General features: G+C 37.3%; 2 protein-coding genes across 3 annotated transcripts; both read right to left on the bottom strand.

The window, feature by feature from the left end:
- Positions 1-3,513: 3,513 nt before the first annotated feature.
- scn2b (sodium channel, voltage-gated, type II, beta) lies at positions 3,514-21,320 on the bottom strand. 2 transcript variants are annotated; one of them, XR_003293850.1, is made up of 6 exons: positions 20,763-21,319; positions 11,941-12,107; positions 11,609-11,816; positions 7,674-7,869; positions 7,496-7,563; positions 3,514-6,283 (listed from the first exon to the last, which is right to left on the bottom strand). XR_003293850.1 is itself a non-coding variant. In XM_026282694.1 (5 exons), exons 1-5 carry the CDS (start codon positions 20,842-20,844, stop codon positions 6,253-6,255), a joined length of 684 nt encoding a protein of 227 aa, XP_026138479.1. In that variant the 5' UTR covers positions 20,845-21,320; the 3' UTR covers positions 3,514-6,252. The 2 variants fall into 2 exon arrangements, 1 of the variants encoding a protein (XP_026138479.1); XM_026282694.1 differs by lacking the exon at positions 7,496-7,563 and having other exon boundaries at positions 20,763-21,320.
- A 214-nt stretch (positions 21,321-21,534) lies between these two features.
- Positions 21,535-26,508, bottom strand: LOC113115253 (uncharacterized). The gene is made up of 7 exons (XM_026282693.1): positions 26,209-26,508; positions 25,988-26,127; positions 25,639-25,849; positions 24,736-24,901; positions 24,592-24,652; positions 24,185-24,259; positions 21,535-22,090 (listed from the first exon to the last, which is right to left on the bottom strand). Exons 1-7 carry the CDS (start codon positions 26,294-26,296, stop codon positions 21,986-21,988), a joined length of 846 nt encoding a protein of 281 aa, XP_026138478.1. The 5' UTR covers positions 26,297-26,508; the 3' UTR covers positions 21,535-21,985.
- Positions 26,509-26,714: the final 206 nt, after the last annotated feature.

The raw sequence follows: 26,714 nt of genomic DNA, 5'->3' as shown, positions 1-26,714 counted from the left end.
ATACTCATGTTTCCTGACCATAACACAAAATATACTGTAATAATTTAGCTGAGGCTATTCTTTTAAAATTGTTCAACTTAGCAGATGGTATGTGAGGGACCTGCCCCTTCCCTACATTATCTACTACACAGTATGGAGTCTATTACTACGAGTGCACTGAAAGTTCACAATCACTGTGTTCAAAATGGATTCCCATCACATGAAGAAAAAAAAAGAAACTTGTTTTGGTTCTTTTTTTCTCCCCATTTACTTGAAATCAAAGTTTCTTACAGTATTTCCTCTGTATACATACAAATATAATATGATGTCATACATACTTGATTATCTGTTAATCTTTTTTATTAAATGCACATTCATTAATCCAGTATCTTTCATTGGCTTGTTACTCAATTTAAAACCATTTTAGCCTCTTTCAGGACAGATTATATGATTATGTGGGAAATTTGATTATGACGTTAATAAATTCAGTCAATTAATTTCACAGCTTATACGTTCAATAAGATACTCATGTAAAATAAATTCAAATATATTCCCAAATATATTCCCAATAACAACACACCACAACATCCTGTACATATCAAACATAATTGATAATATTAACAATCTGATTTCTGTATACATATATTTTTTTTCTTTTTTTTTTTCTTTTATCTATAAATAGATCATGTTTAACTAATCATTGCACCTGAAAAATTATGATGTTTATGTGTGAAAGCAATGTTTTGGCATTTTCCATAAATAGGCTATAAAATAGCTGATACTTATTTGATCTTTTGTTTATTCATAATTGGGAAACATCTATAGGTTACGTATGTAACCCTAGTTCCTCGAGGGAACGAGACAATGCGTCAAACAACGCTTTGGGGAACAAGTACCAATGCCGCCAGACTACAAAACCCCTGCCTAGTGTGTATCCGAAGAGCACAGCTTAGGACGAGAGGACAGAAGCGCCTGGAGTGACTGGCATGTCTAGGCCATATAATTTAACAAACGTAGAAGGTGTGGACCACCCCGCAGCATTGCATATGTCCAGCATGGATAAACCTGCTAGGAAGGCCTTGGAGGCCGCTATACCCCGAGTAGAGTGAGCCTTGGCTCCCGACAGCAGGGGACGATCAGAGGACTCATAGGTGGCGTTGATAGCCTCGACTATCCAATGACTAATAGTCTGCTTAGAAGCAGGAGAACCCCTCTTGAGGGGACCGTAGCATACAAGCAATTGATCAGTTTTTCTCCACAGGGCAGCTCTGTGGACGTATGCGTACACAGCGCTCGAACTGGACACATACAATTTAGCTTCGCTTGGTCGGGCTCCTGAAAGGGAGGAGGACAGAAGGCCTGCAGCACTACAGGTCGTGGTGTAACAGAGGGAACCTTAGGAACATATCCTGCTCGAAGGTATATGAATGGTTTGGTCATGCCAGGTGCAAACTCAAGATAAGTGGGGGCCACAGAGAGGGCCTGAAGATCTCCTTCTCTCCGCAGAGGGTTGATAGCCAACAGAAAGGCAGTTTTAAGCGTAAGATGTATGTCTGAAATATCTTGAATGGGTTCAAACCGGGGTTTGCACATTGCTTCTAACACCACAACCAAGTCCCACGGGGGAATACAGGACCGTACTGGAGGTCTGAGCCTCAGCCCACCGCGGAGGAAACGTATATCTAGGGGGTGTCTTCCCAAAGACTGGCCATTGAGAAGGGCATGGTAGGCCACAATGGCCGCCACGTAAACCTTCACCATGGAGTGGGTCAACCCTGCAGAGAGCCTGGCCTGTAGAAACTCCAGAACTGTACCAACTGGGCAGTTTGCTGGGTCTAGCTGGCGGTCTCTGCACCATGAGGTGAATAGTTTCCACCTCAGGGCACAGTTTCCTCATTGAGGGAGCTCTGGATTGGTGGAGGGTCTCAACAACCTCGGTTGAGAGACCAGCTGCTAATAGTTGTGCCCCCTCAGGGGCCAGACCCACAGCTTCCACAACTCCGGGCGAGGGAGAATTATCATGCCCTCTGCGTGTGAGAGTAGGTCTGTCCTGATCAGTATCTCCCCTGGAGAGCCTTCGAGGAGCGAGACCAGGTCTGCGAACTATACTCAGCCCAGCCAGAACGGGGCTACTAATAACAGACGGACCCCGTCCCGGTCGTGCTCTCGTCAGAACTCCCAGGAGCAGAGCAATAGGGGGAAAGGCGTACAGACGAAGCCTCGGCCAGGTCTGTACCATAGCATCCAGTCCCAGAGGAGCTGGATGAACTAGAGAGAACCAAAGGGGACATTGTAATATTGAGTCGCAAAAAGGTCTACTTGAGCCCTGCCAAACACTCTCCATATCTGCTTCACCACCTCTGGGTGAAGCCTCCATGCCCCTGTCTCGACAGTATGTCTGCCATATTTAGTTTCCCAGGAATATATACTGCTCTTAATGAGAGGAGTTTGATCTGGGACCACACAAGGATCTGGTGCCCCGGCTTGTACAAGGGGCGCGAACCCAGACTTCCCTGGTGGTTGATGTAAGAGACCACTGATGTGTTTTCGGTGCGCACCAACACATGGTGACCCCTTAGGTCTGGGAGGAAGTGATTCAATGCACAATAAACTGCTAGCATTTCTAGACAATTGATATGCCATATTAGATGGCGACCGCTCCACAGACCACGGGCAGGGTGGCAACTCATGACTGCACCCCAACCGATGAGAGATGCGTCCGTCACTAGTATTACACGGCGACAAGGAGCTCCCAGCACCGGGCCCTGATTCAAGAACCAAGGTTTCTTCCACATGTCTAAGGCACGGAGGCAGTGCCGCGTGACCTTGATAGTGTGAAGTGGATTGCCTCTCGGGGAAAATCCCTTGGTCTTGAGCCATCACTGTAGGGGTCTCATGTACAGCAGGCCAAGAGGTATCACGTTGGACAGTAAGTGACTGGCCTTCTCTGACTCTCTCAACTGAGATGAGGATCGACTCGATACGAGCAGGGGACAATCGTGCCTGCATCGCGGTCGAATGACATACTATGCCTAGATAGGTTGTTCTCTGAACCGGAGAAAGTACACTCTTCTTGGCGTTCAGTCTCAAACCCAGCTCCCCCATATGTGCGAGAATTACATCTCGATGCTGAGCCGCAACCTGCTCTGACTGAGCTAAAATCAACCAATCGTCGATATTGTTGAGAATGCAGATGCCCTGCATGTGCAGGGGGACCAGAGCCGTGTCTACACATTTTGTGAACTTGCGGGGTAAGAGAGTGCAAGGCCGAAAGGAAGTACTCGATATTGCTAAGCTTCGCCCCCAAAAGCGAACCTCAGAAACGTCCTGTGTTGTGGAAGGATGGATATGTGGAAGTATGCATCTTTAAGATCCATTGTGACAATCCTGAGCTACAACATGCTTGATTGTGAGCATTTTGAACTTCAATCTTATAACTGAACAATTTAAGACCCTCAAGTCTATAATCGGATGCAACCCCCCATCATTCTTTGGAACTATGAAATACCAGCTGTAAAATCCGGACTCCTTGTCTTGAGGAGGGACCACCTCGATGGCCTCCTTCTCTAATAGGGTTTTCACTTCCTGTTCCATAACCAGACCCTGCCTGGGGCCGACTATCATCGGAATGACCCCGTTGAATATTGGCGGCACAGAGCCAAACTGAATACTGTAGCCTTTTTCTACTGTGGACTTCTTGACTTCTATGACTGCCCTAAGATCTTGTTTAGGCTTAGAAGACCTTGGCTGGGATGCTCTGTTTCTGGGCCCTGGATACGAGGAGCTAGGGTGCGGATGGGGCATCTCCCACACAGATGCCCCAAGAGAGCAAAGAGGGAGGAACTTGTTTGCGGGCCTCCTGAAACCTGTCAACGACAGAATTGACTGCGTCGCCGAACAGACCAGTCGGCTGGATCGGGGCGTCCATGAGGCAGACCCTGTCCCGCTCTTTCATATCAGACAGGGTCAACCATAAGTGCCTCTCCGCGGCCACCATAGCTGCCATGGAGCGCCCAATCGCTCGGGCAGTCTCCTTGGTGGCGCGGAGGGAGGGATCAGTGGTCCTTCTTAGCTCTGAATTATCATGGGACTTGATCTCCTCTCCCTCATCTAGCTCTTTAAGCAGGTCGGCTTGGTACGCCTATAACACTGCCATGGTGTGCAGACATGCACCAGCCTGACCTGCAGCCGCATACCTTTTGCCCGTCAAAGCCGATGTTGTTCTGAGTGGCTTTGAGGGCAATGCCGGGGCCTTCAGAGATGATGCCGTGCTGGGGGACAGATAACTCTCAAGGCGTCTGTTCCACCCGGGGCATCGCTCTATAGACGTGCTCTCCCATCCCCACCAAGTTGCCGCAGTAGTCAGACGAGGGGATGTAGAGGCGGGCTGAAAATGGGCGTTTCCACAACCTGGCGGTCTCATCATGCAGGTCGGGAAAGAATGGAAGGCCCCAGCTGGGAGGTGGCTGACTTGCACGCAGGAAGCGTTCATCGAGCTTGCTTCGATGCAGTTCGGTCGTTTTTTTGGCGGGCCACTCAATACTTAATTTTGCCACCGTGTGAGTAACCACCTCCAAAAGCTCCTCATATTGCGGCGAATGGGGTGGTGAATCCATGTCGACAGATTCCACATCAACCTCCTTGGAGGAAGAGAGCAGAGCGTCGATCCCTCTCCCTGGGTGGAAGGGACCGCAGAGTGCGCTTCCGACTCCAGAGATTGGGCGCCGGATCTGGCGGAAGTGGAATGAGATAGGGACTGGCCTGTCTCCATTCCCTCCACCATATCCAATTGCGAACTCCACAAGTGCAGCCGCCGTTCTGCCTCAGCAGAAGCGGGACCAGCACCGCGGGAATGCTGGCGATGGCCCCCTCCTCAAAGAGGGCCCTCCGGGAAGGAAGCAGCCGCACCCACATTCGCTCACAGTGCGGACAGTCGGCCCCCTCGAAAGCCAACTCAGCGTGCTTCACTCCCAGGCAAACCACGCATAAGCTGTGTGTATCCCCACCCGTTATATATCGCAGGCAGGGAGGAACACACAATCTATAAAGTGATTTGTAACCGCCTTCACTATGTTTTGATTTCGCCTTGCTCTTCGGCATGATTTGGAGCTCTAACTGGAGAGACAACAGTGAATAAGACTCACAAGACAAACAAGTGACATTCACACACAGAGCGCTTGCTGAAAGACGCAAAGCTGATGCCAGCTGCGCGGCATGTGCTTTTATAGCTTCCTGGTCATTTATGTCACCTGCCTGTGACGTCACGCTCTTCCATTGGACTTATCACACACAATATTCAGAGTCGCTCACGCTAAGCGCGTTCCCCAAAGCGTTGTTTGACGAAGCACAAGTTCATGAAGAGGAAATAGAGTTTATTTACATCCAAACTAGCTTTATTTGTTTGTTTATTTATTTACTTATTTGGTAATGGGGGAAATATGTTTTAATAAGGTTAACAAATAAATTAAGAATTCACTTATTTTTACTTTTCATCTATTGCAATGATGATGCTGTTCTGTGAAATCTGACCAATTCCTCATCAACAGCAAAACATACCCTATTTGTGGAATGTGCCAGATGCTTGTGCATATTTTTTTTTTTTTTTTTTGTGCAAATTATCTGTATCATGCATAAAAAAATTGTCATGCAACGATTGTACATGTTTTGGAGGTGTGCTATGTGCTGTACACTAGCGAATTCTAGATTTTGTTACTGATGTATAGTCATGATCCTGCCTAATAGTCTCCTGTAAAAACAGCATAAGCTTCTAGACCCAACAGGAGCAAACAGGGCACAATGAGAAGGCACACACAAATACACACGTTATATTTCTACATCCACTTTAGAGGTTGTTGAGGGCAGTGATTTCTCAAGAAACTCTTAAAATGTATAAACACCATAAGGGTAAAAACACTTTGGCAGCTGTAAGGACCTTGTATAATTTAAAATTCATTTCTTAAGAAAATTCTCAGCAGAAATACTGGATGGTTGATATCAATAGAGTTGGTGGCAGTAGTTGAAGAACAAAAAAAATCCATTACTTGACTTTGAAAAAAAGGGTGGTCTAAACGAAGAGTTTTGCAGGAATTTATCACCTTAACCTGTTATATTGAGTGGAAGAGGCAGCTTGAAACCCTTTGTGATTTCTCACTGGTAACTGGATACCATGGTCTTCCTTTATGACATCTTCCTTTATGACATGTTTGACTGCTACACGAGAAAATCCGAGGAATGTTGAACGAGACCGTTATAGGATGAAGAGTCAAACAAGTGTTATATATCTTCAGGCAGGAGGCTTAAATTTCTGAAAGGTAAAAAGAAAGGCAATGAAAAAAAAGTGAGCATGTTGAATCAGCATGTTGAATATTTACATTGATTCAACTGATATAATTTTTGCATGATTTCCATTTGTGGTTATGTTGTAGGAAAATACCATTACATTTGGCAAATGTTATTAAATTTGATGTTTTTTATTTTTTTTCTTCTCATTTTATATATATATATATATATATATATATATATATATATATACAGTATTTCAATTATATATATATAATTGAAATTATTATTTTCAATAAATTCATTCATTATAGATTCATTTGCCAGAACATATGTACTAAAATGTCAAGAAAGTTGGGAAATTTGTTTAATTTCTGAGTCAGTTTTGTCTAATTGTTTGTTTTGTCCAAACACTGATTCAATGATTCACTTGCCTCATTACATATAAATATGTTTAAAATGCTTGTCAATATACATACTTAAAGGTTTGATTCTATATATATAGGAAGACATTCCTTGGTTAGGTAAAGTATATCAACAGTATATGTATGTACATTGTATATATATATATATATATATATATATATATATATATATATAGAGAGAGAGAGAGAGAGAGAGAGAGAGAGAGAGAGAGAGAGAGAGAGAGAGAGAGTTGTATATAAAACAGATTAAGTATATTTAAGAAAATATGTTTTCAGTTTTTCTACTTCAAAATGCCACATTTAATTAAATGCGTTACTTGCCTTTTTAATAACTGAAATTCACAAGCATCTGGAATGCCAATTCTTTTTTTTATTATTATTTTTATTTTTATTTTTTTATGTACAACAGGTATATAAAGGTTATTTATAGGTACCACTTTGGTATTTGTAAAAAAAAAAAAAAAAAAAAAAAAAAAGGTAAGAAAGTAAGACAAAAGTTATATAATTAATGGTTATATATGTTAAAAGAACTCGTTGCAATTGCAGGTCATTTGCAATTTTGTAGAGAAAAAACAAAACAAACAAAAAAAAAAATTCCGAACATACAACATACCACCAGCACAAAGACATTACAGAACCCAACCAGATAAAGCAAGACTACAAACAGATTGATAGTAACCAGGTAATTAGGGTCTAGAACTCAGAGAACATAAAGAACAGGCTAATAAAACGAAGATGGAGAACTTGAAAGGGCTACTGTCAACCAAAGTCACATGACCCATCAAAACACACTTGCTAGCAATTATTTTTACCAGAATGTGTAGGATGGAGCTCCACCATCCGTTAGGCCTCCAGGGCTAAGATGGCGGGTTAGGGCTGTCTGTTTCAGGATTCAAAGTAAGCAGTTTGTTTATAGAGAAGAGCTCTTTATTACACAAAAAAAAAAAAAAAAAAAAAAAAAAACATAAAAGAAAAGAAAGAAATTCTTACTTTGTAGCTTCTTCTGTGCCTCCTTCTCCATCTGCTTTGCCCTCTTCCTCCATCTTCTGCTCATCTGAGATCAGCTCCTGGTTTTTATGTCTGCGAATACACTTCACCACTACCATGGACAGAATAAGCAAAGCTAGAATTCCCCCCACAGATGCCCCGATGGCAACAGCAATGGTCGAATCTCTTGGTGGCGGCACTGGGCAGAGGAAGACAAAAATTGAGGAAAACGAAATAACTCAGAGTAGCATATTATTAAATAGCAAAAAAAAAAAAAATAATACAATCATATACACACACACACACACACACACACACACATATACATATATATATATATATATATATATATATATATATATATATATATATATATATATATATATATATATATATATATATATATATATATATATATATATATATAGTGAGTATGATTTCGCCAAGTACAACATGTTCCTAGAATAGATCAACATCCTTGTTGATCCTAGAACAACATTCTAATCAACCAATCAGAATTGAGATACAACTTTTCAGGAAATATCTGTTTTAGGCCTAAAACTAGGATTAGGTGCTTCTACACCCTTGTTAATCACATATAATTTCGCTCCGATTTTAGGAATAAGTTATGGGTAGGGTTACATTTAGGGGTAGGGACTGGGTTAAGTCTGAATTTTTGGAAAATAATGTTGATCCAGTATCATCAAAAGGTGTTGATCCAGGAACATGTCTTACTTGGCAAAATCACTTGGCTGAGCATATATATATATGTTAGTGGTGGGCCGGAACAGCATTAACGTGCTGCATTGATGGGAGAATCTTATCGGGCGATAAAAAAAAAAAAAAAAAAATATCGCCAATAATCTATTCTCAAAGTTGGGTTGAGAGCTGGGTCTATACTAGGCAAGCTATTTCATGAGTTCACGCTTACATATAAATAGCTGAGTTATGGTATGCGTATTTGGCGTGCTTTCCGGGGAAGGGCTCCGAGCTCGGGAATGGGCCGAACCTAGAGTACCCCCACTTCCCCGTCTGATTATAAGTGAACTGAAGTGAGGAGACGGGGTGAAGGAGAGATGCTGATTAACTGATAGAGGTAAGTCAGCGATATTTATACTGTGGGATTGATTACTAGATTGTGGTCTACCTGTGTTGATTAGGCTAAGTATCTGACGTGCTCCTCGCGAACCTTGTTACGAGAACATCATGATGACTTTCACCTTAATATTTTAGCGCGGATATTTGCCTGACCGAATTGCACTGTAGGGGGCGAGAATGAGTCTTCGAACCTGTGTGTATACCTACTGTGAAATTACCACATCAAACGTGACATGCTAACATGGATGCAGCTGAAGTTGTCGGGTTAGCTTCATGGATTTTTTTTTTTTTTTTAAGAGGCTTCCGTGTGCAGTCCGTGTTTGTTACGTGTGTTGTGCAGAAGCAGCACAGACTCATACTCATTGTGCTTTCACACAGGACACGTTTGCAGTTCACTACTCGGTACGTAAACGATCGCTGCACTGCTGCAGACACAACGCTCCTGGAATGCACTGATGGACCGCAACTGCGTGAAAGCAGGAATCCGTTAACATGGGTGCGTAAAAAACACGAAACACATACTTTGGCAAAATTCAAATGAGCCATTTTAATCTAGATTAATCTAGATTAATTCCAAGGTTACAGTGAAATTAATCTAGATTACAAAAATTAATCTATGCCCACCACTAATATATATATATATATATATATATATATATATATATATATATATATATATATATATATATATATATATATATATATATATATATATATATATATATATATATATATGGCTCAGCATTAAATGTAATGCATTAAAATATAGCGTAACTCTATTTTCAACTTTTCAATCATGTCCTTAATTTATGGAATATAAATAGCCAATGTGATATACAGGTGCTTCTCAATTAATTAGAATGCCATAAAAAAGTTCATTTATTTCAGTAATTTAATTCAAATTGTGAAACTTGTGTATTTAATAAATTTGCTGCACACAGACTGAAGAAGTGAAGTCTTTGTTTTTTTTTTTTAATTGTGATGATTTAAACTCAACAATGAGTTTTGGGCCTTCTGGATGTATGTATGTTTGTTTACTGTGCTTGTACTCAATACTTGGTAGGGGTTCCTTTTGCTTTAATAAATGCCTAAATTTGGAATGGCATGGAGGTGATCAGTTTGAGGTGGTATGGAAGCCCAGGTTTCTTTGACAGTGCACTTCAGCTCATCTGCATTGTCTCTTTTTTCTAATTTTCCTCTTGACAATACCCCATAGATTCTCTCTGGGGTTCAGGTCTGGTGAGTTTGCTGGCCAGTCAAGCACACCAACACCATGGTCATTTAATCAACTTTTGGTGCTTTCGGCAGTGTGAGCAGGTGCCAAATCCTGCTGGAAAATTTAATCAGCATCTACAAAAAGCTGGTCAGCAGTAGGAAGCATGAAGTGGTTTCTTGGTAAACCAGTGCAGTGACTTTGGTTTTCAAAAACACAATGGACCAACACCAGCAGATGACAGTGCACCCAAATCATCACAGACTTTGCAAACGTAACACTGGGCTTTAAGCAACTTGGAATCTGAGCTTCTCAACCCTTCCTCCAGACTCTAGGACCTTTGTTTCCAAATTAAATAGAAAACTTGCTCTCATCTTAAAAGAGGGCTTTGGACCACTGGGCAACAGTCCAGTTCTCCTTCTCCTTAGCCCAGGTAAGATGCCTCAAGGACGCCTTCTGTATCCAAATTCCCTGAGACGTCTGTGTGTGGTGGTTCTTGATGCCTTGACTCAAGCCTCAGTCCATTCCTTGTGAAGTTCACTCAAATTCTTGAATTGACAATTCAAGGACAATGAGGACCTTATGAGGACAGTCTTCATAAGGCTGCGTTTCTCTCGGTTGGTTGTGCATCTTTTTTTTTTTTTTTCTCAACACATTTTCCTTCCACACAACTTTCTGTTAACATGTTTGGATGCAGCACTCTGTGAACAACCAGCTTCTTTGGCAATGAATGTTTGTGGCTTACCCTCCTTGTGAAGGGTGTCAATGATTGACTTAACTGTCAGATGTCTTCCCCATGACTGTGTAGCCTAGTGAACCAAACTATAAGATCATTTTGAAGGCTCAGGAAACCTTCGCAGGTGTTTTGAATTGATTAGTTGATTGGCATGTCACCATATTCTAATTTCTTGGTGGGTTTTTGTTAAATGTGAGCCAAATCATCACAATTAAAATAACCAAAGACTTAAACTACTTCCGTCTGTATGCATTGAAATTATTTAATACCCGAATTTCACAATTTGAGTTGAATTACTGAAATAAATTAACTTTTTCAAGACATTCTAATTTATTGAGAAGCAACTGTATGATGTGAAAAGGGAGAAGAACGAGTTCAAACTCTGATCACTTGCGTCAAAAAGAATGCATAACTTGCTTTATCACCTTTACCTTTGTCGCTTCAAACAAATGTTAGTGGGCGAGGTTAGTGTAAAAAACCTCTATTTGAATTTAATGTAAATAGACACTCTATTTAAGATATTTTACTTTTCTTGAAAAGGGCGTCTGCAAACAACTGGCTAAAGGGACTACATATGTTTAGCTTTTTACTTCTGGTGATTGTATTTATGCTTCAAAATCTATATAATTTGTATTCATATGTAAAGATTATCATTATGAAAATAAAACATTTTAGAATCATAAACATTTGTAGTTCACAGAGCTTATTCTTTATAATAATCCAAAGGCCACTAGAAAATGGGCTTTTTGTTGAGCGAACAACTCACATCATCAGTGTAGCCCTCTATTCCAATTCTGGACTTAACAACACCTGCAATAAGGAAACACCATTCATCACAGCCTCTCCTAAAATAACCCGGGTAGAGCTTCTTGGCCCATACTGAAGCCTTACATTCAGTCCGGACGTAGACCTGAATGGTGCCGTGGCCTAGGATGCGGTCTGGAGGGTTGCGTACATAGCAGTTGTAGATGCCCTCGTCTGTCAACTGCACATCTGAGATAGTGATGCTCAGGTCGTTCTTATCCAGGTTTCCAGAAAATGTGACTCGATCTCCAAATCGGCTCGGTTTTGGTGTTATCTTGTTCTTATAGGTCATGAACTTGGAAAAGGAGACATTTTGGATGAAGGGAGATTGAGAAAGGTAAAGAAAAAATGGAATTGTGTAATTTTAAAGAACTGGTAACACAATGGTATTAACGTGTTTAGTCTTTCATTTCTCTCACCATTTCTTCTGTGCTGTTGCTTGTCTCCTGATAGGTCCAGTTCATGGCAAACTTGCTGGGATCCAGCTTGTAGCATGAAGTGAATGCACAGGGGATTCTGACAACAGTCCCATTGAGAGCGAGAATCTGTGGTGGCACCAGCACATCCATGGAATTCACTGGACAGGCTATAAGAGATGCAAATATACACATGTCTATGGCATCTGTTTGGTGAGATACTTCTGTAAAGTGTATGTTTTATATATATGCAGTGTGCATGAATTTTTTTTCAGGAAAATTAAAATGCCATTTTCAAAAGATATTTTATTATTATTATTTTTTTTTTACTTCCAAAGTGGTTTGAGTTGTTGCCATATAGTTTCTAATGATGAATATATAATTATATTTCAAACACATTTTAAAAGTTAATTTTATTATAGAATGGCTAGTTTTGACTGTAAATTTGGATTGGATGAGACTTGTTCAAGTTGGTAATATTTTATTTATGAAAGAAGTCTCGTATGCTCACCAAGAACAGCATTTAGTTACAGCAGCATACAGTTAAATATTGGGAATATTGGGAAATATTATTACAAGTTAAAACAATTATTTACTCTTTGGATATTTTGTTTTTAAATATAATTTATTGCAATAATTGCAAATCTGAATTTTTTTAGCATCAGTACTCAAATGTTACAGGATACATCAAAAATTATTTTAATAAGAAAATTTAGTGCTTAAGTATTTTTATTATTGTTACTATTATCAGTTTTGAAAACAGTTATGATGCTTTTTTTATTTGTAAACTCTGATACATTATTATTAGTAGTAGTATTATTTGTAGAATAGAAAAATCATAGAAAATCACAGAACAGTTTTTAAGTCACTTTTGATCAATTTAATGCATCTTTGCTGAATAAAGTATTAAGTTGCTATACACACACACGCACACACACACACACACACACACACACACACACACACACACACACACACATATATATATATATATATATATATATATATATATATATATATATATATATATATATATATATATTACAGCCCAAGAATCTGAGACCACATTGAGAATCTCTGATAAGGCATTATGAAATGTATGCTTTCACTTAAACATAAACATTTGCTATCAAAGTCTCAGACTTTTAAATCCCAATAAATGTTAAATATTTCAATATGTATTATAGTATTAATGTCATTTTAATCTAAGCAATATGTTAACAATGTTGTCAAGTTCAGTGTGAATAAATTACTTCTTAATCTGTATCTTTATTAAGCATAAACCTTCAGTTGCATTGCTATTACTAATTGGCAAAAAAATATTTTATCCTGAATTCTAAAGGTTTATTTCCTCCACCTCTGCACCATTTCATCCCTCTGCAGTCAGGAGTTTTGTGTTTCTGGACAAGTTCCCACTACTGCAGCAGTTATGCTTTATCGGCCCGGCTCTCTGCAGCAGTAGCAGCAACTTCGTCACACCCTCCCATCCCATCCCATTCCATCCCCACCCCCCTCAAAGTGCTGCAGTTTAGTCCGTTCCCCTCCCTTTAGAAAAATCAGGTGTCCTCATGGATAGAGAGCAAGAACTACAGCAGCTGCGTTCAGAGAAAACACACATACACACACAATCCTTACACATATGTGAAATGCTTCAGTAACTATTGTGATTTATAGTGCGCTAAACCCAGAGTGCTAACAAGGCAACATTGAGCTATACAGATATACAACAATATATTGTATACATAACAGTTTGTGTGTGTGTGTGTGTGTGTGTGTGTGTGTGTGTGCTACAAATGATGCAGTACTGCATCATATCACTGTATCCTACATAGGCTCTCAGTGTGGGCTGAAGTACAGACACACACACACACACACACACACACACACACACACACACACACACACGTTCAGCATAAACACACACACACACACACACATGCAGAGTCAGCACTTGGCCCAGCGTGTTACTCAATAGAGGCACTACGTCAATGTCTTCTCCACCCACCCTTTTACCTTCATGTATATTTAGTCTGTTTCTCTCTGCGGTCTTTAAAGACGCTTGAAAACTCCTTCACATACACCATGCTCATTTAATCAGTACATCCATGCATTTCTTTCAATAGAATCAGGAAATATAAGCCATATTGTTGTAGTTTGAAAGCTACACAGTGAATCTTGACTCTTGTTTGTGAATGTTTGGGTTTATATAAGGGGTCTGACTAACACTGACATCTCTAGCCCACTCTTGGGGTAATGATTTGATAGTTATATACCAACATTCACCAGTTCAGAGATCTGTAGGCATAACATACTGCAGTGAAGCTCTCTCTCACACAACAGTCCTTGACAACCCCCCCCCCCCCCCCATCCCTACACCCTCCCTGCGCTGTCTGTGTCCTCTTTTTCTGCTCTCAAGGTTATGCGAAAAGGAGAAATGTGGACAAGGTACATTGTGGCGGTGGATATGCATGCAAAAACTAATAATACTGACAAACACACAAAGACTGAAATACAGGACATACAATTCCTGGTAGATTACTTATAAATTGTAATCTATTCCTGATTCAAAAATACATAATTGAAAAGTTAGTAATCTATGAGATTACAGACATTTAATCTGATTACTTTTAGATTTATTTTGATCTAACGTGTTTATCGTATCGTGTTCATTTCAATTCAAGTTTATATGGATATTGCTTAAAACTATGGAAGCGTATGGGTAGCAATATTCAATTTGGAATGTAATATGCAAAATGACAATGCAATATGTAAAATGGCAATGCATTTCTGTATTTACATTTACATTTTCCAATACATTTGTGCAATGTATGGCGCAAAGTTAAAATGAAAATTAAATTACATAATTGTCATTTGCCATTTCACACACTAATTTTAATATGTAAAATGAAAACTAATTTTAACACTTTTTAAGTTGCAAAATTAAAATGAAAATGTATTACAGAAATGATTAGATATGTATAACATGTTCAAGCAAAAACTGTGGCAAAATTATCATTCACATGCTATTTTTCTTAATTGCATTAACAATGTGCACATTGAAAATGCATTCCGAGCCGATCACGTCTCCGCCCCCTCACGCCATGTCAATCACTGCGTGAACAAGGCGGGGCTTGCAGAAGGTCAAGATACTCAATACTCAATAAGAGGATTCAAGTGAGAGAACATGGACAAGACAGTTGGTCCGTGTACATTTTGATCATTTCGGTTTATGGCTTCAATATTTCATTCGCACTTGTGGGCGGATTTCATTCTTTCTGACAGAATAAGAGTCAGTGCGAGTGAAGCACTGTAATGTCTGAAACCACCGCTCACTGTTAATTACCATAATATTTGAATCAGATGTAGCTGGGCACATAATTCGTGCTGCTGCGAACCTGCAAACTATTTCTAGGTTGTAATATTGTATGAATATTGTCCCACTGATAAATACAGTGCAAATAGTTATGTCTGTAGGATTTTTTGGGAAGGTAAGTCTGGCCAGTAATACAGCAACGCGAGTCAGACGAGTCTGAAGATCTGAGCTGAATTTGGTGAAACATTAAAGTTCTAGTCTGTGTCAATTACTCTCATAATAAATAATAATGATAATGTTACCAGTATTTTTTAGGACTATAAGTCGCACCTAAGTATAAAATACCTCATGAGGAGGAAAAAAAAAACATATATAAGTCGCACTGGACTAAGTTCCATTTATTCAGAACCAAGAGAAAACATTACCATCTACAGCCATGAGAGGGCGCTCTGGGGTGGGCTACAGGAGCACTGAGCAGCATAGAGCGCCCTCTCGCGGCTGTAGATCTTGGTTCTTTTGTCTATGTTCACGTCAAATTAATTTTGATAAATAAGTCGCACCTGACTGTAATTCGCAGGACCAGCCAAACTATGAAAAGAAGTGCGACTTATAATCCGGAAAATGCGGTAAATATATGTTGTCTTTCTCAAGCCCAACAAAGAAGACTAAAAAGAGAAACATCATTCAATTTAATATGTAATAAAAGGAATATTACTAATTTATTTAAGAAATGCAACTATATTAATTTTCACAATTATTTATTAATGTCGCACACACATACCTAGTGCCTTACGACTTAAAAGATGAGAGTGGTAAATGTAACAGACATGGAACTGTTCAGTCTATTATTGATTTTTATTTCCACTTCACTTTTATCAAAAGAGACAGAACTATTTGCACTGTATTTATCAGTGGGACAATATTCATACAATTCTACAACCTAGAAATGATTTGCAGGTAGCAGCAGCACGAATTATGTGCCCAGCTACATTTGATTCCAATATTATGCTAATTAACAGTGCGTGGTGGTTTCAGACATCACAGTGCTTCACTCACACTGACTCTTATTCTGTCTAAAAGAATGAAAAGTCCGAGCTGAAGGTGGAGCGATTTGACCAATCAGATGAAAGCAGCGTTTCAACTCCGCCCACAAGTGCGAATGAAATATTGAAGCCATAAACCGAAATGATCAAAACGTACACGGACCAACTGTCTTGTCCATGTTCTCTCACTTGAATCCTCTTCTTGAGTATTGAGTATCTTGACCTTCTGCAAGCCCCGCCTTGTTCACGGCTCGGAATGCATTTTCAATGTGCACATTGAATTGTGCTACATTCATTGCGGGACAATTAAGAAAAATAGCATTTGAATGATAATTTTGCCACAGTTTTTGCTTGAACATGTTATACATATCTAATAATTTCTGCAATACATTTTCATTTTAATTTTGCAACTTATAAAGTGTTCAAATTAGGATTAATTTTACATATTAAAACTAGTGTGTAAAATGGCAAATTAAAATTATGTAATTTAATTTTCATTTTCATTTTGCACCCTACGTTGCACAAATGTATTGGAAAATGTAAATGTAAATGTAAATACAGAAATGCATTGCCATTTTACATATCACATTCCAAATTGAATACTGCTACCCATACGCTTCCATATAAAACAATGCATATAGTTTCAAATCAGCTTTAAAGAAAATATTTCTTTCATTGTTAATGTTTGTTTCAAAGTCATCTGACCAAACCGGAAAACGAGTCTCATCGCATCCGCTTGTCGGTGAAAATGTTAACATCAGAGTGAACTGATAGCGATATCTATGGACATTGTTATTGTTTTATTCCATTTTAATATCTGAACATGTAAGAAGAAAAAAAAAAAACATTTGCATATGTGACCCTGGGCCACAAAACCAGTCATAAGGGTCTTTTTTTTTTACTGAGATATAATTTAATTCCATGAATGAATAAGCTTTCCCTTGATGTATGGTTTGTTATGATCGGACAATATTTGGCTGAGATACAAGTATTAGCAAATCTGGAATCTGAGGGTGCAAAAAAATATCTAAATATTGAGAAAACTACCTTCAAATTTATCCAAATTAAGTTCATAGCAATGCATATTACTAATCAAAAATTACATTTTGATATATTTTTGGTAGGAAATTTACAAAATGTCTAAATATCCTGATGATTTTGGCATAAAAGAAAAATCAGTCATTTTTGACCCATATAATGCATTCTTGATTTGCATCAAATATGGGTCAAAAAGACTGATTGAACATGTAAAGCAACAATTAAAATGTGTGCTTATAATGATTACAGAGTCTGATCTACCCAATGGCATGAACACAAGCAAATATGTCGTAAAAAAAATAAAAAAAAATAACGCAATCGCAAGCACGCTATTTTAGCTTATTTTTCAATCTCTAATCTTTCATTGCAGGTCATGATTTTTTCACGGGATTCATACCCAAGTATTCCACATTTCCAATTCCATGCCGGCTGAGCTAATGAGCTGTAATCATAAATGTGTATGAAATCGATAAAACAATCTCGTTGTTTTAATGCCTCTAGTGTTAATTTCTGTTGGAAACTGCAGTAATGTGTACTTATTGGTACATATTTCTTGTTTTGCGTATGAAAGGAATTTTGCATGATGTTCCACAGAAGAAAGAACATCCTATCCACTTTATTTTAACGTAAGAGTGTGTGCGAATGTTTGTAACTTGAACGTTTGAGGCTTCTGCTTTGAGTTATTCAACATACAAAAAAGTAGGCTACATGGTGAGTCATGCTGCTAGATATTGCAAACTAGTATTTATTATCATATTATGTTAATTTATCACCATAACCATTACATTGCTGGTTTGTAGTGAAGCTAGTTTTACCATTTACTGCACTTTGTTAATCAGGTTTTTTTTTAGCGGCTAATGATTTGGAAGTGTCACACATTCAGAGGAAATAGCTAACTGCTGCTTTGCAAGATAAGGTTCAGAGTAACGTGATGGTGAATAAAAGCTGACAGAATTTTCATTTGAGGGTGAATACATTTTTTATCCTTTAATAGACTTACTCCAGTAATGGTTTATATATTTTTTTTTTCATCCTTTTTCTTTTTTGGGCATGTGTTTTAAAATGTTTTATTGCAAGAAGTCTCTTATGCTTACTATGGATGAATTATTGGATTTAAAAAAAAAAAAAAAACTGTAGTGTAGTGTACCTTTACACTGAAGAAGAAGAGGAGGCGGTTTAAAAAGTGACACTGAGTTCAATAGCTTTTAGGGCTTGTGGAATAATTCAGTATTTTCAAGGATGCTGACTGAAATGTATTATTAAGTTCAATCTCCTGGAGACTAGGATGCCTCACAAATATTGTTAAAATCCATAGTATTTATCTACAAACCTGAATGTGGTATTGATATACAAATAATTTTTACCCAGGGAAGTTAAGGCCAAGATCTCATGGAATGAAACCTTGTATTACAATACATAACATATTTGAACACATTTCTGAATGCTACTGCAATAGCAAAAAAATAAAATAAAATAAAATAAATAAATTAATTAATTAATAATGATAATAATAATAATAATAATAATAATAATAATAATAATAATAATAATAATAATAATAATAATAATAATAATATCAATTCATTAATTTGAAGACATTAACTGTGCATTTTTATGGAGATTGGAGATCTATGTTTAGAATATGTCTAATAGCTCTTAGATTCCTACATATGGCCATATCATGTAAGCGTATTAAACAATTTAAGATTAGAAGTATGAGGATTTTTGGAGCTAGACAGTTAAGTGAAACTGGGTTTTAATTGCAGGTCATGTTCCTCTTCTGTCACTGAAACACTGGGTTTTACGCCCTCTAGAGGCTTTAAAAAAAAAAAAAAAAAGGAATATTCATTGTTTGCACTTAAACTTGAATCAAACTTCAAAATTCAGCTGTGTGAAACTCTTCTGATGTGTACATCTCCCTTTCCTTTATTATTAAGCCTTAAATGAACAGTAGTTTGCTAAGAAAATATTAATGAATTATTATTTGTAAACTAAACCACATGGATTATGCACAAAAAAGTAGGTCATCCGCCTTCGGTTGGAAAAATATAATCCTCATGCAACCTTTAACAGAAATGGTCTTATGAGGCCACAGCTGTAGCAATAAACACATCTGCAAAATAACCAGAACATTCATATTGGTTATGACGGTTCATTAATTATTTTAACTAAACTTCGCCGCATTGGAATTATTAGGTTTTATCTGCATTCTGAGCAGTTTTGAGATATTGACTTTAGTATTCCAGAGAACCCCAAAATGTACACAGATTGCAAAAGAACCATCACATGTGAATAACTCAAGTTTGACAAAAAATGTCAGATATAGCCTTAGAATTCCAAGCCAACGACTTGTTTGCTTGTTCAGACATTTATACATATATACATATCAAGAAAGAAGTACATGAAACTTCTGTTCAATATTTATTCACTTCATCAGGCCAATTTTCCGCAGCCAAAATTATTGTATTATTATAAAGTATTAATAATACAAATAATAATTAATTATATTATAAATATATAATTTATAATATTGATATTATTATGTGTAGTAGTGGTAGTAGCAGTATTTAATATTATTATTACTATTATTATTATGTTTTTTATTTATCTATATCTGTATCTTTTATCAATATCTTTATTGAACTGTCAATGGGAGGTGGGATATGGAGTTCATTAACTTGCATTTTATTTATAGCATTTAAAGTATTTCCCTCTTTTTTTTTTTTTTTTTTTTTTTTCACCAACGAACATATTTCGGCAGAATATTTTTGTCTCAGAGCAGCAGCAGTGTTTTGTTTTGAATGAGTCAGCGTTTTGAAGGAATCGTTTGAGAGAAAGATTCTGACTCGCTCATAAAAAACATTCATTTGTTGCCACTTACTGGCGTAACGATGTAACTTCAAGAAAGAGTCACTGAAAATAAATAAATAAATGAACGGAGTGATAGAATTTAAACCATATATTGACTCTATATCGACAATACGACACGGACCTAAATGTACAATGTTAAACAGATCATTAAACCCGCAGCGCTGCTCAATGTTTATCAAAGCTGCTCTTCTGAAACACCCAGAAATGCTGAATTCTTTATGACAATGGATATGAAAATAAGACATATATCCTGTTATTTTCCATAGTCAAGCTGAACGCGCTCACAACGGCTTCAAAATCAAAACAATGCTGATGGCGATGAGGAAAAACATCACAACGGTGTATTTGACAGATGATTTGTATGAACTATCAAATGATATGGTGTAATGACATATTCCTAATTTTCATGAGCATCATTTAACGGATAGCTAGACATGGCTAGATTAACACAACTGTTTGACTGGTACATTGAAATTAATTAAAACGTCGAATGGTCATTTTAATGGTGCGTTTCATTTATTATTATTATTTTCCCACATATTAAAAGCTTTTTTACTTACCCTGAAATACCATCAATGCAACACAGGATAATTTCAAAGCGGACGCCCACTGCGTTTCTCCAAAATGCAATAAAATAGGCATTTTGGTCGATGACAATAAACGTGGCGGAAAATAAGAACAGAAAAGCTTTTGATATATATTTCTTCGTTTCAATTATACTTAAAAAAAAAACACGTAAAATGTTTTTATTTTGTGCTATGATATGGCTGGCAGTGTCTGCAGAAGGAAAACTGGTTGATAGTATGGTTGTGGTTTGGCATTTGTCCTTCTTGAGGGTTCAATTGAACCATGTTAGAATATATAGCAACAGATAAAATGTTATGAATTAGTTTTACGTGATTTTAAAAAAGTAAAAATAAAATCAGAATGCATCTTTATATTACATGTCTCTCGTAAGTTTGAGAAAAAAAAAAAAAAAAAAGTCACCCTAAGAAAATCCAAACGGCCGTTGACGCAAAACAAAATAATGAGGCTCTAGCTTGCAGTTGGACCACCTCTCCTCATCTCCTCACTAATAGGGATAAAAGTGCACTAGAGAAGAGCAGGAGGTGGAAATACACATAAGGGATGAGAATGGTGTGCCGAAAAATACGATGATAATTATTAAAGATATACTTATATATATATATATATATATATATATATATATATATATATATATATATATATATATATATATATATTGGCATTGACGTGTAGCCTATGTGTCTGATTAGTGAAACGAGAGCACATTCGTTGAGAGTGTGCCTTGATACCAGTAATGGTTAGCCACTAGTTTTATTACTATTTATACAAATCTTGGTATGTGGTTGCTCAAATCTCAAAGGACAGCTGGCATGAATACTTAAGTGTGCAATGCTCAAAACCACTTCTCCACTGCAGGGGAATTTAGTTTGCCTCTTCAGAGAAAGTGAGACCGAAGAAGTGGCAATTTCATGCTGATGAGAAGTCACTGAGAAGATAGAGGGACAAGTCGAGGGGTTATTAAGCTCACAATAAAGTGCAACTGAACTATATTGACCACTGTTGACATCTGGTAGATGATGAAAGAGGTGCATGAGGAAAGACGGTTATTTATTTTAGAAACAGATTTATTATAAGAGATAATGTACAGTCATCTGTTGAGTACTGAAAAAGAATAAACAAACCAGTCTGTTTGGGGACTATATAATGCCTAACACTTACTCTCACTAATTTAATCAGTTATTCTGTGGCTCATCTTTTAAGCTTCATATACAGGTTCCTCATCCTTCGGCTGCCAGTCAGAGGGAAGACATCTGTTGCGTCCAGCTGTTACAGGAGCGTCTGGAGCGAATGGAAAACCATGCTGCTTCCAGCGATTGAGAATACACACAAACAAAAGCCATTTTACATATTGTGAACATTTTATTTATTGTATTTTTTTTTTTTTTTTTATGTGATAAATGGTTAATAATCAGTTTACACATGAAGGGATGCATGTATATAGTGCCCTCCAGTATTATTGGCACCCTTGGTAAATATGAGCAAAGGCGGCTGTGAAAATAAATCTGCATTGTTTCTTAACTAATTGTTTTTCTCCAATGCATGATGGTCACAATTATTACCATGCATTGAAATTATTTTGAGTAAAATATCAAAATAAGTGTATTTCCATTGATAGTTTATTTTTATTTTTTTAGTACACCATGGTGACTAGGAGCTTGAAATTGTCCAGCCATAGCTTCCTGTTCCACGGGATTATAAATATGAGGACCATAAAGGCCGAATACCCCTTAATCATCCATCACAAGGAGTAAAACCAAAGCTCTGATGTGCAGAATAAGATTTCTGAGCTTCACACGATAGAAAATGTCTGTAAGAAAAGAGCTAAAGCATTGAAAATCCCCATTCTAATCAACTAAAGATGTTACAAATCTGACTTGAATAGGACATGTGTCTATATCGTCCTAATGCACAGTGAGGAGAGTTTGAGTGGCCAAAGACTCTCCAAGGATTACAGCTGGAGAACTGCAGAGATTAGTTGGGACTTGGGTCAGAAAGTCTTTAAAAAAGATAATCAAAGAGCCCCTACATCACCAAATGTTGTTCATGAGGGTTTCAAGAAAAAATTGCCTTGCTCATCCCCAAAAACAAACAAAAAAACAAAAAAAAACTCTAGCAGTTTTCAGACAAAACTGGAACTTCAAATGGCACTGGCTTCTGTGGTCAGATGAAACAAACAAAAAATAAATAAATAAAAAGAGCTTTTGAGCAGCAAACCCACCAGATGGGTTAAATACAAACAGGGATAAAAGTACCCCATGTACAGGGTTAAATATACTGCTGGATCTTTCAGACACATGGCATAATGAATTCAACCAGACACCAAAAGATAAACCTAAACCTGACTGCCTCTGTTAAAAATATTATAATGGTTTCTGCTTTTTGGATGAGTTGAGGGAACTGAAGAGAAGAAGCACCAACATGGAGCTGTGAATCTAAAGGATCTGGAGAGATTATGTATGGAGGAATTGTCTCTGATCTCTTATCAGAAATTCTTCAAACTCGTCAGGCATCATAGAAGAAAACTCAGAGCTGTTATCTTGGGAAAAGGATGTTTAAGTAATTGGGTGCCAATAAGTGTGACCGACATGAAAACACATTTCACAGTTTTACTTCATTGAAAGTTTAGAACTGTGTGAACTTTTTGAATGAAAGATCAAAAAGATAAACAATTCAGCTTTATAATCACAGCCGTCCTTGCTCATTTTTACCAAGTGTGCCAATAATTGTGGAGGGCAATGTGCATATTTCACTTACAATGATTAAGATGCATGTCATTAAGAATATAATTAAGGTGTATTAATGTCCACATTACATTTTACAGTATGAAGTATGTTATTAATCAACTGAAAATTGCATATACACTCAGTCTATGAAAAATATATTTAATGCAATGGTGCATTAATATTTGTATAATGGTTTAAAGAGAGTTTGACAAATTTATGTCATTTCATAATTATGTAGTCCATTGAAATGTAATGCCACCTCTTTTGAAATGTGTTTGTTTTTGCACATTTGCAATGGAGAATCTGCAATTTAGTAACTTCCATACTATGTAATACTGAATATTTATATTTTAACTTTACATATTTTATTGTGCTTATTGAGCACATCAGAACTTATTTACAGAACACTTAAATATTTAATTTGAAAATAATATTTAAAGTCACTTTTTAAAATAAAATAAAATGTACTGAAGTGTGTTAAGAAACATGAAAATGTCTTTCATTGAGTACACTTAAGTGGACTTTTAGTTCATTAAAATGCTATTATTTGCAAAACAGGTTTTTAAGATTTAAAGTGCACAACAAGCATCAATGCAATTATGCACACTTCTTTTTTTTTTCACAAGGGAAGTTCAAACTCATGCAAAACCTACTCTCACTTAACATCTTACCATGGTAACATAGATGTTATCTGGACTGCTGGGAGGACTGTTCACGTCTGCAAGGTCAGGCATGCTGAATCCCACCTGAGAAACGACGCAAGTCATCTTCAAGACCCAGGCAACAACCCATTTATACGTTTAAGAATAAGACCTCGACCAAAGCATGTAGATTTTATATTCATGCATTTAGCAGACACTTTTATCCAAAGCGACTTACAGTGCATTCAGGCTATACATTATTATTTTTTTTTTAACCAGTATGTGTGTTCCCTGGGAATTGAACCACAACCTTTTGCACAGCTAATGCAATGCACTTCCAATGAGCAAGAGATAAACTAAATTTGATTCTACAGAAAGCAAAGAGGAAATGAGAGCAGGCACGCAGAAGGAAGTTGCATACAGTAGATGTGTGCTACCTTGCATATCATTCCCTTGTCTTCACCGTCAGTGCTAGTTTTAACCTCTTCCATATTTTCCCTAGTAGAAATTAAAGCACAACATGAAGCCTGAAAAATGCACTACAAGCTGCTATTTCTCTCTGTGAACTGACGATGACTTACTTTGAGTTGTTTTCTCTCTGGGTTGTTCTGTAAGCTTTCCTCCCCAAAAACACTGCACCAGTTAGTAACACAACCCCAGCCACTGATGCCACAGATGCCAGAGGGAGCAACCAGGGAGGATGTTTCTGCAGATGATTAACATCTAGACTGTTTCTCCTGGTCAATGCTGAAGAAAACAAAGAGGAGATCTGAGCTTTTAGCTCTTATACAGTCTAATCCACAAAGAAACCTTCAAAACATTAATATGTTATCAACTCTGACAGGTGTTTACTGTATGCTGGATATGCTATGGAAGTTGCTATTGAACACAAAATTTAAATACAAAGAACACTCAATAACTGAATTTTCAGCAGTCATTACTCATCTCTTCGGTGTCACATATGAATATATTCAAGATGTTTGCTCAGTTTAATTAATTTTGATTAACAAATTTTACATTTAGCATGTGAACAAATACTATACAGGTTATTATTTTTTATTTAAATAAATTAAACACATAATTTACAAAGTCTATGTATGGTCATTAGCCCTGTCCCCCAGTCATACGATCACAGAACATGCACACACACAGTTGCTTAACTCTTTTAAATGTCCAGCATAACTAAACAGTAAATGCTTAAGTCTTCCCATTTCTTTCAGAGATGAAGAAAACTCACACAACTCTGCATAAGGCTCCAGTTGAGTCATCAGAAAAAAAACAAAACAATGAGTATTAAAATATTTTGTAACTTTATAAATGTCTTTACTGTCACTTGGGATGATTTAAGGTGTAAAATTAATGGCTGAATAATATTATCCCTTTGCCCAGTAACATTTTGTTGCACGAGCAACTGATCCACACTAAGTAATGACTGACAAATAAACATTAAATGAACATGGGGGAAAAAGAGAAGGGGTTTCTACCTGATTGCACAGTGAGCTGTGTCTGGTTCTTGTGAAAAATGCCATTGAGACGCAATCTACATAAATAAGTTCCGTTGTTCTCACGGGTCACAGATGGGAGATGTATATCAAAACTCCCTAATTCGACATCTCCCTGAAAAACCACACCACGATCTGGTACAGTTTGATTTCTGATGTAGTAGATAATTATTTTTGGCTCAGAGGAGATACCCTGTGTTTAAAAAATACAAAAAGTATCAGAAGTTTAATAATAATTATAATAATAATATAATATATACATGATACATAAAAAGTGTAAAGTATATCTGTGTGTGTCTATAGGCTACCTAAAAAAAAAAAAAAACCCTACCTTGAATTCCCACTCTACACTAAGTGACATGACGTCCAGAGGTCCGGGACATTGGCAGAAATTACACGACAAATGGACATCTGTCCCAGCATTAACCTTCTGGTCTGGACTGGTTATCACACAACCACGGGTTCCATATACTGTCAACCAAATGAGTGCATATTACATTCAAAAAGTACATACAATGCAATGCTTGACTGAAATAATGAATTTGTGCTTACCTGTGTAGGTAAATACAATGGACAGGTACCACATAACTGAGCATGAAGACACGGCAACGTTTCTTTTCTCCGTAATAACAGAATACATAAATATACTTTAAGGGAAAGGCAGACATTCACATACAGAAGATCTTATATGGACTTCGGATCTCTCATGACTCAAAATTTCTATGCTGCCATCAGGGAAGTGCTATATCGTTTCGTTCCACATTCTGTGGTGGCTAATTATCAGTGTCTGAAACTGTTACCACATCCTTTGTGGTCCGAACACATGATCTAACTACAACTGATGTTTCTCCATTGTGAACAACAAAAATTAACATAGTCTGTGTGCTTAAAGCGAGCTTATCAGCACTGCAAACTAGGCCTTTAGTTTCCTTAGATCAGTTCTTATCCGTAAAAATAGTGACTAGTATATTATTCAAAATATCCATTTTGTGTTCCACAGAATAAAGAAAGTCATTCAGGTTTGGAACGGCAAGCCAATGAATAAATGACGGAAATCC

Source organism: Carassius auratus, chromosome 15 (genome assembly GCF_003368295.1).
Source record: "Carassius auratus strain Wakin chromosome 15, ASM336829v1, whole genome shotgun sequence".
In the NCBI taxonomy this organism is placed as follows: domain Eukaryota; kingdom Metazoa; phylum Chordata; class Actinopteri; order Cypriniformes; family Cyprinidae; genus Carassius; species Carassius auratus.
Note: the sequence above shows the minus strand (reverse complement) of the source record. Positions and strands in the feature narration are given on the sequence as shown.